This window comes from Zalophus californianus, chromosome 11 (genome assembly GCF_009762305.2).
Source record: "Zalophus californianus isolate mZalCal1 chromosome 11, mZalCal1.pri.v2, whole genome shotgun sequence".
In the NCBI taxonomy this organism is placed as follows: Eukaryota; Metazoa; Chordata; class Mammalia; order Carnivora; family Otariidae; genus Zalophus; species Zalophus californianus.
In genome coordinates, this window is record NC_045605.1 from 113,194,826 (window position 1) to 113,209,171 (window position 14,346).

General features: G+C 58.2%; 1 protein-coding gene across 5 annotated transcripts in view; it reads right to left on the reverse strand.

The window, feature by feature from the left end:
• Positions 1-14,346, reverse strand: part of PHRF1 (PHD and ring finger domains 1) — a 30,101-nt gene that overhangs the window by 1,368 nt on the left and 14,387 nt on the right. For 4 of the 5 annotated variants that reach the window (XM_027580465.1, XM_027580462.1, XM_027580466.1 and 1 more), the window contains 9 exons: positions 11,722-11,819; positions 11,341-11,516; positions 10,511-10,640; positions 6,554-6,681; positions 5,302-5,483; positions 4,852-4,971; positions 4,177-4,331; positions 659-3,253; positions 109-266 (listed from right to left, as the gene is read on the reverse strand). In XM_027580465.1, the coding sequence (XP_027436266.1) occupies positions 109-266; positions 659-3,253; positions 4,177-4,331; positions 4,852-4,971; positions 5,302-5,483; positions 6,554-6,681; positions 10,511-10,640; positions 11,341-11,516; positions 11,722-11,819 (3,742 nt within the window). The remainder of the gene's footprint in view (positions 1-108; positions 267-658; positions 3,254-4,176; positions 4,332-4,851; positions 4,972-5,301; positions 5,484-6,553; positions 6,682-10,510; positions 10,641-11,340; positions 11,517-11,721; positions 11,820-14,346) is intronic. The other variant, XM_027580464.1, reaches the window with a different exon arrangement.

A 14,346-nucleotide genomic window follows, 5' to 3' on the forward strand; every position in this document is an offset into this window, starting at 1 on the left:
CACCCATAGCAGGAAGAGCCCCAGCCAGAGAGGGAAGTCCTCAGCCCCAGCCCGGCACAGCCTGTGTGGCCCGGCGCCAGCTCACATCCCTCCAGCCCAGGCACTCACCTGAGAGGGCTCAGTGTCAGGGAAGCCGGACTCTGGAAGTGTGTATCCGGGGGGAGGGGGCTCAGAGAAGGATGCCTGCTGGAACCCCACCGAGGGGCCCATGTCTTCTGTTTCCCAGACCCCTTCCCGGGGCTTCTGGGGCCTGTGGAGCGGCGTCCCTGAGGGCCAACACAGGGGAGGTGGGTGCTCTGTGGCCACCGTGGGCCAGAAGATGCTTCCTGGCTGGAAAATTCCAGAAAAGCATCCCAGCAGCAAGGACCACAGGCCACAGCCACCTCCCCGCCCCACGGCCTATGCTGCCCGAGTGACCAAAGAGGTCCGTGTGCCACCCCGACACACACACACACACACACACACACACACACACACCGAGTGACCAAAGAGGTCCGTGTGCCACCCCAACACACACACACACACACACACACACACACACACACACACACACACACACACACACACACACACACACACACACACACACACACACACACAGCCTTCCTCCCATGCTGCCCCGGTCCACCCCTAGAAGTGCCCGCAGGACCCCACTCACGCAGGCCTCGCTCCTCAGCAGGGGCACCACTCTCGGCCTCCTGGAGGTTCCAGGTGACTCTCTTCACCAGGGCTTTAGCCCGCAGCAAGGGGGTCTGAGAGGGGCCTTCCTCCTTCCCCACGGGCACCCCGCCCACAGCCTGGCTTCCCAGGGTGCTGGGCACCACGGCAGCCCCAGCAGCATCCTGCTGGAGCAGGGGCTTCTCTTCGGGGCTCTGTGCCCGGGGCGGGGGCTGTGCAGCATCTTCGCCATGGATCAGCGACACCTCCCGTCTGATGACAGCCATGGCCAGGCTGGTGTCCTGCTGCTGGCTGGCCGGGGGCACGGAAGGAGTGGGTGGGAAGTGCCGCTCCGGGGAGGAGTCTGTGCTCTCTGGGGAGGGTGGGGAACTCATGTCATCCAGCTGCATGAAGAAAGCTTCGCTTGAAAAATCCTCAAAGATGTGCCCTGCCTCGACAGAGTCACCGTAATCCAGGTCCTCAGGCAGACACTCAGCCAGTACCTCTGGAACGGTCTTGTGGGCTTCAGCCCCTGCTGGGCAGGCGTCTGCTCCCACTGAGGCCAGTGGCCTGGCTGGCTGCTCCCTGTCGGGCTTCTGCCCTTCCACGGGAGCGGGTGCCAACTTCCTCTCTGGGGAGCGAGGCCTTGGCCGCTTCTCATGGGAACGAGGGCGCTGGTGCTCCCGGGACCTATGCTCTGTGCTTGGCGACCTCGGTGACCTGGACCTACGCTTCCTCCTCTCATGGGAGCCCCACCTGGTTCGCGGCCGCTCCCGGCTCCTCTCCCGTGGGCTCCTCTCCCGCGGGTGCCGGTGCCTCCGGGCTCTCTCCAGGCTGCTGGGGGGTGAGCACTCCCTCCCCCGAGACCTGGACCCTGCCCGCCTCCGCTTCCTCCTCCTGCTCTCCCTATGTTCGTGGGAGGAGCTGCTGGGGCTGCCTGAGCGGGACCTGGACCTCCGCCGGCCACGGCCCCAGGACTCCCTCTCCCTCCTCCTGCCCTCGTCCTTCGCCTTCTTCCGCTTGGCTCGCTCGTGGCCGCTGGAGTGGTCGCTGGAAGACCTCCGGCCCCGGGACTTGGTCTGCTGCCTCTTGGGGTGGTCCTCACCCAGCGGTGGCGACACCGATGGTGAGCTCCTGTCCCCGGAGCGGGAACCTGAGCGGGAGCCCGAGCGGGTCCTCCTGTGCTCCCTGGCAGTGGCCCGCTTCCTCTTGGCTTTCTTCCTGCCACGGGAGCTGGATGTGGAGCGGGAGCAGGAAGGGGACCTCAGTTCCACAATCCTGTGGGTGGTCGTCTGCGGTGCGTCCGGGCTGGGTGGGGTCTCTGGCTCGGCTACAGTCACACAGGTCACCGTCCGCTCCTCGGAGCCAAAGAAGGTACTGCAGGGCAGCTGGTCCTTGTCTTCCCACTGCTCCGGTGGGGGTGGCCTCTGTGCCCGGGAGGCCGAGCCCTGGCCCTCGGCAGCCCCCTTGCCCAGCCGCTCGCACTCCAGGTCGGAGGCCCCCTCAGCAGCCCCCTCGCCCCGGAGCTCGAGCCCGCTGGAGGAAGGCCCCCGAGGGGGCTCGGGCTCCGTCCCAAAGACAGTCTCCACTGTGTAGGAGGTGACACAGCGCACAGTCTGCAACGTTGGGGCCTTCGGGCTGTTGATGGAGATGGTGCGCGTGATCTCAGAGGGCAGGAGGCCAGAGCCCAGGCGCTCGGGGCTGCTGCCAGCAGAACTGGAGTCAGAGCCTGTGGGGTCAAAGGGGTCGTAGATCTCACTCTTGAGTTGTTTGGTCTTCCTGATGGAGAACAGGGGCGAGGGGTTCTCTTTCCTTTGCACCTTATTGTCGACAGGCCGAAATGTGTTACAAAAGCCAGGGTTGGAGAGTCTGCCAGAATGTGCCGTGTTCCCGGGAATATTGATCCTGAAGCTCTCAAAGGTCGAACTGACACCCTTCCCCTTCGAGGGTCCCAGCGAGGCAGGGGACTGGGAGCCACCCCCTGAGTGCGGGCCAGGCTCTTGCGGGCCCCTGCTGCTGGGTTCGCCCTCTGCTCGGGCACCATGGCCAGGCTGCCCGGGGCCCTCCCTGCCCGTGAGCCGGCTGATGCAGGAGCTAGGGATCTCAACATGCTGCTCGCTGGGAGGGGCCACATCCACCTGTCTGTCGCCACTGTCCTCCCTTCTGACCTTTGGTATCCTTGGTAGCTCAGAGATGTCGGGCCTCCTGGGAACTGGCTTCAGGGCCTGGCCCAGCAGTGCACCAGCAGATGGCAAGTGAGAGCAGCTACCGGAGGTCTTCAAGGACGCAGAGTTGGGGGGCAGAGTGTGCCGGTTGTCGCCATCACATTGGGGCTTGTCCCTTTGCTTTAAGCCAGGCCCATGCACACCTGTCAGGTTCTGAGTCTGACCGGAAGGAGGGGTCACCGACGAATCCAGTCTCACAGTCGCCCCTGTCCTGAGTGCGGGGACACGGGAGGGCGCCACCGCGCCAGGACAGCTCAGCCCTGCGCTCTGAAACCCGCTTCCTGACTGAGGCGCTCCAGGCCCAGGGCGCTTCCCTCCTTGGGACGAGCCACCTGTGCTCCGGCCGGTGCTCCGCGGGAAAGAAACAGGTGCTGAAAGGCAAGAGGGCGAGTGGCCATCAGTCCCCGCCACCTGCTTTACGGAGCGCAGTCCGTTGTCTGGCCCAGATCACAAAGGCTTTCTCCTAAAGGCGGGGCTTGTGAATGCCTATTCCCGGGACACCTGGGTGGCTCAGTCAGTGAAGCATCTGCCTTTGGCTCAGATCACAATCTCAGGGTCCTGGGATCGAGCCCCGTGTGGGGCTGGGGAGCCTGCTTCTCCCTCTCCCTGTCCCCCACCCCCGGCTTGTGTGCTTGCTCTCTCAAAAAAAAATAAAATCTTAAAAAAAAAAGGTAAAAACAAACAAACAAACAAACAAATAAATAAATGCATGCCTACCCCCACTTGCTCCCTGAGCTAGACCTCTGTGCACCTGGGAGCCTGGGGGCAGCGCTCGGGGCTCACTTGCCACTGTGGGTACTTTCTCTTGTGTTTCACAGTTGTGCTCTGTGGCCGTAGAAAGCACCCCGCCAGTTACAGATGCTTGTCACAAAGGGGGGCCGGGAGGGGCACAGTCTGCACCATCCTCCATGGCTGGGCACCCCCCACCCCAAAAACCTGCCAGGGCCTGGATACTGGGGGAAGGCTCCACAGGGGCTGGTTCCATGGCTCTGTGAGCACACACACGAGCCACATTACGGCCACGGAGGGTCTGTGGACTGGCCCAGAAACCCCATCATCACATAAACTATCAGCCTGTCAACTCTGCTCAGAAAGTCATGTAGAATTAACAGAGATGAATGGGAAAACTGTGCCCCTTTACATCCATTTTGAGCAGAGAATGCATTTTAGATCCTCTGCTTGCTCAGAAACAAGGAGAACCAGTGGGTCACATGACCCCTCAATTTCCCAGATTGTCAAGGCCAGGAGGGCGTCCCCGTGGACATTGCTGGGCCTCGTTCAGCGGCCGCCTCACCTGCCCTCTTGGCACTGAGGGAGCCATCCCGGTGGATGATGATGTCCGCGCCGTTCATCATCAGGAGGCTCTGGCCCGACAGGATGCTCCCCACCAGGTCTGGGACGGGGGCCTCGTCCACTTCTGGTTCAGGCGCTGTAGTAGGAACGCTCCTCCTGCAGGTACAGACCCACTGCTGCCTCCCCATGCCCAAGTCCCTTGAGCCAGGCAGGTGCCCCCCAGCCCCCTGGTACCCCCACCCCCAGGTCAACTGCCATATGCAGAAAAGGCCACCTGCCAGGCCCCTGCATGCGGAGGGAATAAGACCCACCCAGCAGCTCTGACAAAAGAAAACCAGGCTGTTTGAGGTGAAATCATCTGATGCTTCCGACCCCAACTGCCACCAACAGGCAGCCTGTTTACTGGTTTCACTGGGTTATCTGAGGGGTGAAACAGAAGCAAATAATCCAGCCAGGGGGCAGCAGCTCTGTGGCAGAGGTAGCCTCAGGCACCTGTGGCTACTCGTCCCCAGCTCGCGCCCAGGCAGACTTGGCCTGCCACTCCATGCTCCTGCCCTTGACTGCAGCACTTCCTCCTGGGGCAGGCAGAGCGCAAGGCCAATCTGGAGCCCTGCTGGCCCCCAGAGGCCTGTAGCCACCCCCATCCCCCCGGACCATGCTCCCTGCCAGCACACACCTGGAGAGCCCCATGGCCACGGGCCTGGCCACAGGCCGGTGAGAACGCAGTGCTGACTGCGACAGAACCCTCCTCTTGGCACTCAAAGGGGAAGCAGGGTTTGCAGACTGCTCTTCACTGCTGGAGAGAGCACACAGGCCAAAGGAATGGTGACCCCACACTGGAGGCCCAGGGAGACCCCCAGCCCCTCCTTATTAACTGCACACGTGGCCCCACGGAGTGGCTTCATGTTGGCAACTGCCCAAGCCTCTGAGTGGGCACAGGGCAGGTGGGGCAGATGTGCAAACTAGACCTTCCTCCACGTGAGCAGATGAGGTTGTATAGAGTTCTTTCTACACACACCACCTACATGAATCTGAAAAGGAGTCAGGACTCCTCACCCTCACTGTGCAAATGCAAAATCCGAGGCCACTGCCCACGAAGAAAGGAGGGAATTCCCCCTGCAGTTACCTGTCAAAGGGGTCCAGCTCATAGGGGTCTCCAAAGAGAGACAGAGAGGCCACTCCGATGTCCGCACGCATCAGCCCCAGAGAGGGGTCTGCTGGCTTGTGCACAGACGGGATGCAGGCTCCGCGGGCCGGACCCCGGAGGCCCAGGGTCCGTGCGATCCGGGAGCGGGCTGTGGCTTCATTCTGAACCAAAGTCACAAAAGGAAAGGAATGACGAGCAAGCCAGGAGCTAAAGGCTCCAAAAACACCACACCGTAGGCTGAGGAAATGCTACACCGGAGCCAAAGGGCCTCCTGTGTATTAACGGTAATGCTCTAGAGGTTTTGCTTCAACAGAATTAACGAACACGTCCCAACATCTCCACCTACGCACCACAAAACCAACTGCAGGACCTTGGCACACCTACCACTGCAGGTGGTGCTTGATTCTGAACACAAAATCACAAGCAGCAGAGATCACCCAGGTGATGAGTGACCTGACACTGAGGAGGAGTGCAGAGGGGACCCGCAGCCCCACACGGGCAGGCGTGCCGCCGGCGCCCGTGTGGTCATCCCTCCAGGAATTCCGCCTCAATGAACCAGCAGAGCGGCGGCTCCCGTACTCCATGTAAAACGGAGGCGTTAGGTTTCCAAAGGCGTACACGCCATGCATTTACACTGGTCAGGCAACGGCAATAACCTTGAGTATAAATTCACACAAAGATGCAGCAAACACCTGAACAATGGCCACAACTGAACTCTTTGTGTTTCACACATTAATGTGCTTTCAATTTCCAGCCAGAAGCTGCCATAAGGACAGTACTGCAGAGCAGGGACACATGACACGGGCTGCACACATACGGGGGTCCCGCTCTGAAAGCCTGGTGGCGACAGAGCTGGAGGACGAGACCACTCCGGCTGAAAGCTCAGCCGCACACCCCAGCCAGAATCCCTCTCTCCATTCCGCCACCCAGCTAACAATCTGCTTGCCTCCCGGACAAGCTGGTGGCTACAGCCCTGCTGCCTCCACACCCTCTGGCCTGCCCACCCCTGGGGTGCCAAGAGTCATACACAACCCCTCAGGATGCCCGGCTCCGAAGGGTCTTGGAATATCTCTTGTCCCAGCCCCATCTTCAATGTGTGCTGCAGAAATGTTCATTTTTATCAGAGGACCTCTAAGTAAATACAGAAAAAGGAGGCTTTTCTGTGCATCCCACCACCTAGCTGCACAAGGGAACTGACCGGCGCAGTGGGAACACTACCCTCCAAGGCTACCTTTGACTTTTTCCCTTTTCTCTTCTTCACACGACCCTGGCGTTTCTTAGACCTCGTCCCGGAGCTCCTGCTCTTCAGAGACGACCTGGACTGTGTTTTCCTTCTTCCCGACACTTTCTTCCGTCTTCCTACAAAAAGCACATTGACAGTCTATGCTTTCCTGTGGGCCCTGAGGCCCCCCACCCATCCCCTGGGCGTCCCCACCTCAAGGATGTGCCATACACAGCCAGGACCTGGCATATAGACAGCACGTGCACTGTATTGGGGTTTTCTAATGGAGAAATAAGCCATAATTTAAAAAACAGCGCTTCCCCATGGAGGAGCAAGAGAGGGAAGGCAAGGCGGTGCAGAGCAATTTGCAAATCTGACTTTTATAACCAATAAATATTTCACATCATTATATAACGAAACGAAAAGCCAACCAACCCTGACGATCCAGAGTAAAAGGAAACAAATGGCCCCAGGTGTGTGCCCACGTGGTCGAACCACAGAGAACTCTCCCAACGGACTGGAAGACAGAGGACCTACCACACATCTCTAGGAACATGTCCTAAAGATCAAACTGCACAAACACCGGGGTTCAGCCATGGTCACCTCAGGGACACTACCATGGGCTCAAGGGCGACTCTCACTCCATGACGCTCCAGCACCCCCGGGAAACCGACAGGGGCTTCAGCCTGGAAGGAGCGGATTCCACGGAGATGGAGCAATCGTGGAATGCCATTAACACATCACACATGTCTAAATCCATGAGTCCCTAACGCTGCTGACAACCCTAACTGAGCTCTGCGCAAGGACGCTACCAGCAACTTGGTGCTTCCGAGAAACAAACCGAGGCCTGAATCTTCGTTGGCCAAAACCCCCGCAGGACTGGGAAGCAGCCGGCGCAGGAGGAAAGCCTCTTTTTGCCTTCCTCAGTGAGATCACGGGGCCGAGCAAGGAGCACAAGCAGGGAGACCAGCAGGCCCTGCCTGCTCCCAACACCAGGCAACTTGCAAACACAAATCCAAACAGACAAAAGTCCCAGGTGAAGCCGAGTGACCTTGTGGCTCCAAGCACGCGGGCTGCCAGGCTGGGAGGGGCGCACACGGCGACCTGGCTCCCTCCACCATCCAGAGCTCAAGGAGATGCTCACCAGATACAGCCATCAGCGCAACATGGATCTTGTTTGGCTCTGGATTCAAATGAACTAGGTTTTAAAATCCTATCACATTTATGACACAATTAGAACCTTCAACACTGACAGACTACTCCATGGTGTTAAGGAATTACCATTCACCTTCTCGGGTGTCACACAGATACTGCACTTCAGCTGAAAGAAAAAGACTGTGTCTTTCTGAAACACGTTACGAAATACCTCCAAGTAAAATGATGATGACGTGAAGGATGTGCTTCAAGATAATACGGGAGGGAGCAGGTGAAGGGGTAGAAGTGATGCTGAGGCCGGGCGACAGGATGGCTGAGTGGGGGCTCACTATTCGTTTCTCCCTATGCCTCCAAAGGTTTGAGAGAAGTCTATAAAAATAAAAAATTCACTAGCAAAGCCAAAACAAAACAAAACAAAAAAACAAAAAAGAACCCCAAACTAAAAAATTACCATGCAAAATGAAGCAAACAAGGCATAACCAAAGACAGAAGAACTATTCTCAGCTGCCCGAGCACAGGTAACAGGGGTGCGGCCTGCCCTTAGTGGGGTACGCGCTGGGGACGCAAGGACAACCTTCCAGTCCCGCCTCGAACCACAGCGCTGGCAAGACCTGAAACTGTTATTCTGAGGCTGTTCTCTGTGGGATGGAAACGGGGTGAGCACTGACACGAGCTAGCACTGAAATGTGGGATTTCTGACACGAGAAACGAGAGACGCGGATGGGAGATGAGTAAAATTTTATAACCTTCATAAGTTGAGTCAAGAATCGGCGTGACCTTCGGATGGATTTCCCGGCTCTGTCCACTAGAAAGGGAAGGCCCACCCTCAGCAGAGAACATGCACAGAGCACGGGCCCACGTTGGGGAGGCACCTGAATGCAGGCTGCCCACTCCCGCACCTCCACAGCAACAGAGCTGAATAGCACCGGGTCTCGGCCCAACGGTGGGGAACACAGGGCACGGCAGGGATGTCGCAGAGACCCCACGGTCACGGCGAGGACAAACACCGGCCATCCCCAGGGCTGGGGAGGACGCGCAGCACTCGGCTCTCATGCTGCTGATGGGGCTACACAGAGCCACATAACCTTTTTTTCTTTTTTTTTAAGATTTTTATTTATTTATTTAATTGACAGAGAGAGAGGGAGAGAGATAGCGTGAGAGGGAACACAAGCAGTGATTAATTTGGACAGAGCCGGGAAATCCATCCGAAGGTCACGCCGATTCTTGACTCAACTTATGAAGGTTATAAAATTTTACTCATCTCCCATCCGCGTCTCTCGTTTCTCGTGTCAGAAATCCCACATTTCAGTGCTAGCTCGTGTCAGTGCTCACCCCGTTTCCATCCCACAGAGAACAGCCTCAGAATAACAGTTTCAGGTCTTGCCAGCGCTGTGGTTCGAGGCGGGACTGGAAGGTTGTCCTTGCGTCCCCAGCGCGTACCCCACTAAGGGCAGGCCGCACCCCTGTTACCTGTGCTCGGGCAGCTGAGAATAGTTCTTCTGTCTTTGGTTATGCCTTGTTTGCTTCATTTTGGGGGAGAGGGAGAAGCAGGCCTCTGGCTGAGCAGGGAGCCTGATGCGGGGCTCGATCCCAGGACCCTGGGACCATGACCTGAGCCGAAGGCAGTTGCTTAACCAACTGAGCCACCCAGGCGCCCCGAGAGCCACATAACCTTAACTACACCTTTACCCGGTGAGCCCACGGTCTGGTCTTCTCCTTCCTCAAGGGAAACCAAACACCTGCCTATGATACACTGGTACAAGGACGTTTGGAACATTCGCAACATCTCTGTCTGCAACAACCCTAACCCCACACAAGCCAAGTGACCCCCCGGAGGAAGCCGCATCAACAAGCTGCGATATGTCCGTGTAATATCCATATTCCTCAACAATAAATGGAAATTAATCACTGACACACACAACTACCCAGATTCCAAAATCACCATGCTGAGTGACACACCAGCACACATCCAGGATCTCATGAACGTGTCGTTATGTGAAGTCTGAAAACAGGCAAAACTAACATCTAGTGCGAAGAAGCCAGGGCTGCCTGGTGGGGGCTGGGGGCATTGGCGGGGAAGGGCAGGGCTAGGTGGGGCGGGAGTCCTCGCTGTCAAACCTCGATCAATAAAGTTGACGCTCCAAGAGCTCAGATCATGACCCACTGAGTAAGCCACGGTGCCTTAAACAGATGACTGTGGGGGGGGAGCGGTGGGGGGAGAGCTCTCCACCAGAGCCCACACCCACTGAAGATCGGAGCTCGAGCCCAACCCTGGAAGCCATCCCCATGCTCAGGGCCGGAGGATGACGCAAGGGAGGAACGAGACACGTGCTGCCCCAAGGCTTCTCCCCGGGAGGGACCTACTGACACCAGGCAAGGATGGGACTTACTAGGACCAAATCACCAGAACCACTGTGGCAAAGGACAAGAAACCAGTGAAGCAATCATTTCAACAGCTCCCAGAGAAAAGCCCAGAACCAGGTCTTCCTGGTGTACTGCTGCATTAGGGGCAGAAAGGCAGTTCGGCCACCCAGTCCTGCAGTGCTTCCTAACCAAGGTCGGGGCAGCCACATTGCCCAGATGTGCGTGCAGGTCTGCAGCGGGTGTTCAGAAGGACAGAGCGGACCAAACCCGCCTGGCCTGGAGGAGCTTCTGTGCGGGATGTCTGTGATCTGAAAAAGCCAGCTTGCAGAACCTGACGTGGCTCTGGGGGTGAAGCTCCCGGGGTGGGGAGGGGGGTGAGCACGTGGCCTGCTACTTCCAGGGACACACGCATGTGGCCACCAGCCGAGCCACCACACCTGGGCTTACCTGCTCTCCTCCTGCGCTTGGCGGGGGCTCGGGGCGCCACGGGGTGCTGGTACACAGCTGTGCTCAGACCAGCAGCAACGGCCTCAATGGTCTCGTCCAGCAGAGAAGACATGAGGTACCGTGGGACATGCTACATGGCAAGGAGGGTGCTGTCAGCGGGGCAATTGCCCTCGGGCTTCTCACACATCTCCCTGTGCCCCACGGAGGACTCTGGGCAGGACCCCAGTGGGGGTGGCACCACCTGGGAGCCCTGGAGGAGCCCCATGCCAGCCCCCACCAAGGAAACCACAGAAGCTGGATGCCCTCGGCCTGTCAATAACAGGCCTAGCTGGTGTCCCCTTCTTGCTTCTGACAGACAAATGGCTGAGAGCTTCCTGCGGGCACTACAGGGCCTGGGAGGGCCTCCCGAGACGCAAGTTCAGGGTGAGAATGAAGGATGAGGGCGAGGCAGGTAGTGAGGAGCAAACGGCACAGCCAGGGCTGATTCAGTGAACTGTGCTAGTGCACAGCAGCAGGGTCACCCAGCAAACGGGGGGCGCTGCACAGGCTGGGGACCAGGGAGAAAGGACACGGGGCACGAGGTAGCCACAGGGGAAGTGAGGAAGGACTGCGGGCATCTGTGATGGGGCCGGCCCCCACAAGGACCTCTGACTCCCTGTCTATCAGCTTGCCACTTTGCCTAGGTGAGCTGCCAGACCGCAAAGAAGAGCCACCACTGCCCCTCCCAGGGCTGCCGACAGCCAGTGTTGCCACAGGGTGGGCAGCACCCAGAGAGGCTCAAGTGGGAGCGGCTCTGCAGGACTGGCAGCCACAGCGGCGCACGCACCCACCTGGATCCTCCTGGCGGTGGAGATCCGATTCCGGTTCACGGTTGCTCGGACTCTCTCGCTCTGCCGTGTCCTGGCAATGGCGCGGGTCCTCCCTGAGTGGGGCCGAAGCCGGCTGGTGGTGGGCACCACATCAGCCAAGAGCAGGGAGACCTCCTCCTCGCTCACAGGCCCTGCATCTGGGAAGAAAGAAAATCCTGGACTGATGTGTACCTGCCACGCCCTCAGCCTGGCAGGGGGCATCTCCTGGGGCCTGGGCTGCCCTGAACCCACAGACCCCACGGATCGCCATACAGCTGCACTGACAGAAAGCCCTACAAGTTCTCCCAGAAGACAAGAAGCACCCCTGAGCGCTCCTGGCCTGGGAGGGAGGCAGTGCCTTACCAGCGGCGGGAGCAGCTCCAGGTGCCGCACATTCTGGACAGAACCACTCATCCACCGGCACCTCCCCAAGAGGAGGATCCAGACATTCCATGTGGTATCTGCAGGAGCAAGAGGGAGGCAGACAAGGGCTCTAGCATCACTGTTACAACCGAGTGAGCCACCAAATGTCATCCGAACGTGTCCCAAGACTGGAGCACACCCTGCTCTAGACAACTGTGTCCCCCCAGTCCCTATGTTGGAGCCCTAATACCCAAAGTGACTGCGTTTGGAGATGCGGGGGGGGTCTCTGGGGCGGGGGAGGGGTGAGGTTAACCGAGGTCATGAGGGTGGGGCCCTGACCCATGGACTGGGGTCCTTAGGAGAGGGAGGGACCCAGTGCTCCCTCTCACCAGAAGAGGAAAGGCCATGAGCACACAGGCAGGCACTGCTGACAGCCTCAGCCTTAAACATCTCACCAGACCTGACCCTGGAGACTTGGCACAGGCTGGCCTGCTAAGAGGTCCACGTGCATCAGACGGAGACACTAGGCTCCTAATGTTTCTGCAGTACCCCCCCACCCCCGGGCATGCTGGTAACTCTGTCCTCCAAAGGGGGCCCAATGGTCCCTGAAACCCTCCACAAGAGGCGTACTGTGTGGACTGGCTCAGGTGGCCACGTGACCCAGGGGAGCTCCATCCTGTGGGGGACATGTGGCTGACCGTGGGAGGTGTCTCGCACCTGCCTGCACCTGGAGGCCTATCTCTGGTTGGTTATGAGACCTCAGATTGTCCTTCCCCCACCCCACTGTCACTTGGCAGCCCCAAGAGTTTCCAATGTTGGCACCTCACACTTCATAATCCAGTCTGAGGAGCTGATAGAGAAAGAAAGGTTTTGTTTGCTGAGAGTAGACAGAAATGTGCCCTAAACATGGTCTTCCAGTTGCTTGGATCCAGTCTTCAAGGAAAGCAGTCTGGGAAGAGTAACTTCACTGCTGGCATGGGCTGCCCGAGCCAGCCTTCACCAAGCTTCATGCCAAGACCCCAGATAGCCCTGAGCCAGACAAAAACCCATGTGGACACCCCGCTAAATCCCTGGACCTGAGCCCAGATTCAGTGCAGCTTAACGACCACACACTGTTCACAGCGCTGAAATGTGAGCATCTGGTGAGCCAGGACAGGTGGAAACCCTCGCCCCATGAACCCCTCACTGGAATGCAACCCAGCAAGCCCAGGCCAGCATCAAGTCCTGGGGAGCACCCCAACACCCCAAGCAGATCCCAGCCTCAGAAGATCCTTCCCTGCACGGTCTCAGGAATAGAAGCAATGATTCTGTAGCTTCTCACAAAGGACTGCAATCCAACATGGTTCACTCGATGTTGTCCTCAGGCCAAGTTCCAGGGCCTCGCGCAGAGGCCGCTGGTGTGTGTGACAGGTGTGGGGCCTGGCCAGCCTGGTCCAGCACAGTCACTCCACGGGGAAGACTGGTTGTGGACTCACACGGAGGGAGAGTCAGAGTGGCCGCCAGGATGGGGGCACAGCTCCTGAGCCGAGGACACCGCTCTGTCCGTCAGCTGCAGCCACGCAGAACTGACCTCCTGCCCGTATAGCAGCTGCAGCGACAGAACGCAGTGACGTCCTCCACGGCTTCCCCAGTGACTCAATACCTTCACGTTAAAATGCAAGTTTCAGGAAATCAGATAATCTGTATCTTACTTCCTGTAACAGCCAAAGGATGTTACACACATTCGTGTATCTACAGCCTTGCGATTCCATTTCCAAAAGAGCGATGGAGTAATTTCAGACTTGATTGTTAAGATGAAAGACAGTGACGAGAAGATTCAGCAGATGCCAGATACTAATAGTGTAAGGGTGCATGGTGGTTTATAGACCACTATTATTTATCGGTCTTAATGTTTTAGACTCATCAGGATTTTTACATCCCTTAGTTGCTTTGTTATCTGCTCAAGAATTCAAGCACATAAAATCCCTAAAAATCACTGTTTAGTTACAAGGATTAAGAACAGACCCTGGCGTAAAGAACTGAGCACCATGGGCCCAATTCAAAAGCTGCAGGAAAACAACGACGAAGCCTTGTGAGTGAACATTCCAACAGCCTCACCTGGGCTCACCAGCCACCTTGGGGACCACCAGAAGGCACCCAAGTCTGGCATCCGGCTGGGGGGCCCTGGGCTGCAGAGCTGAGGCCAGTGACAAGGACCAGCCCTCCCACACGGCAGTCCTTCCCACCTCCAACGGCCTCTCCTGCAGCGTCCAGCTGTTCCAGGCCCAGCCAGAGTGGCCATACACACGGAGGAAGGACTGGTTTCGTATGTGAGCTGAGCTCTGGGTGCTGAGCCGACCACTTGGCCCCGGAGCCCCAGGAGACCGTATTTTTCAGTTTCCTGCTTGCACTCAGTCAAGTCAGTAAAGTAGGCACAGGGATGGCAAGAGCAGGGACTGTCCTCGAGGGCTTGCAGGACACCCAAGGCACCCCCTTCTCCTGTCCTCCAGACTCATAGCAACCAATGAGCAGGGGGCAGTCAGACATGGAAACTCCCGGGGTCCCCAGCTGGAGCAGCCTGTTAGTGGAGCATTCACATGGCACGCATGCAGGCAGCCACTCGTGAGAAGGGAGACCAGACAGTGT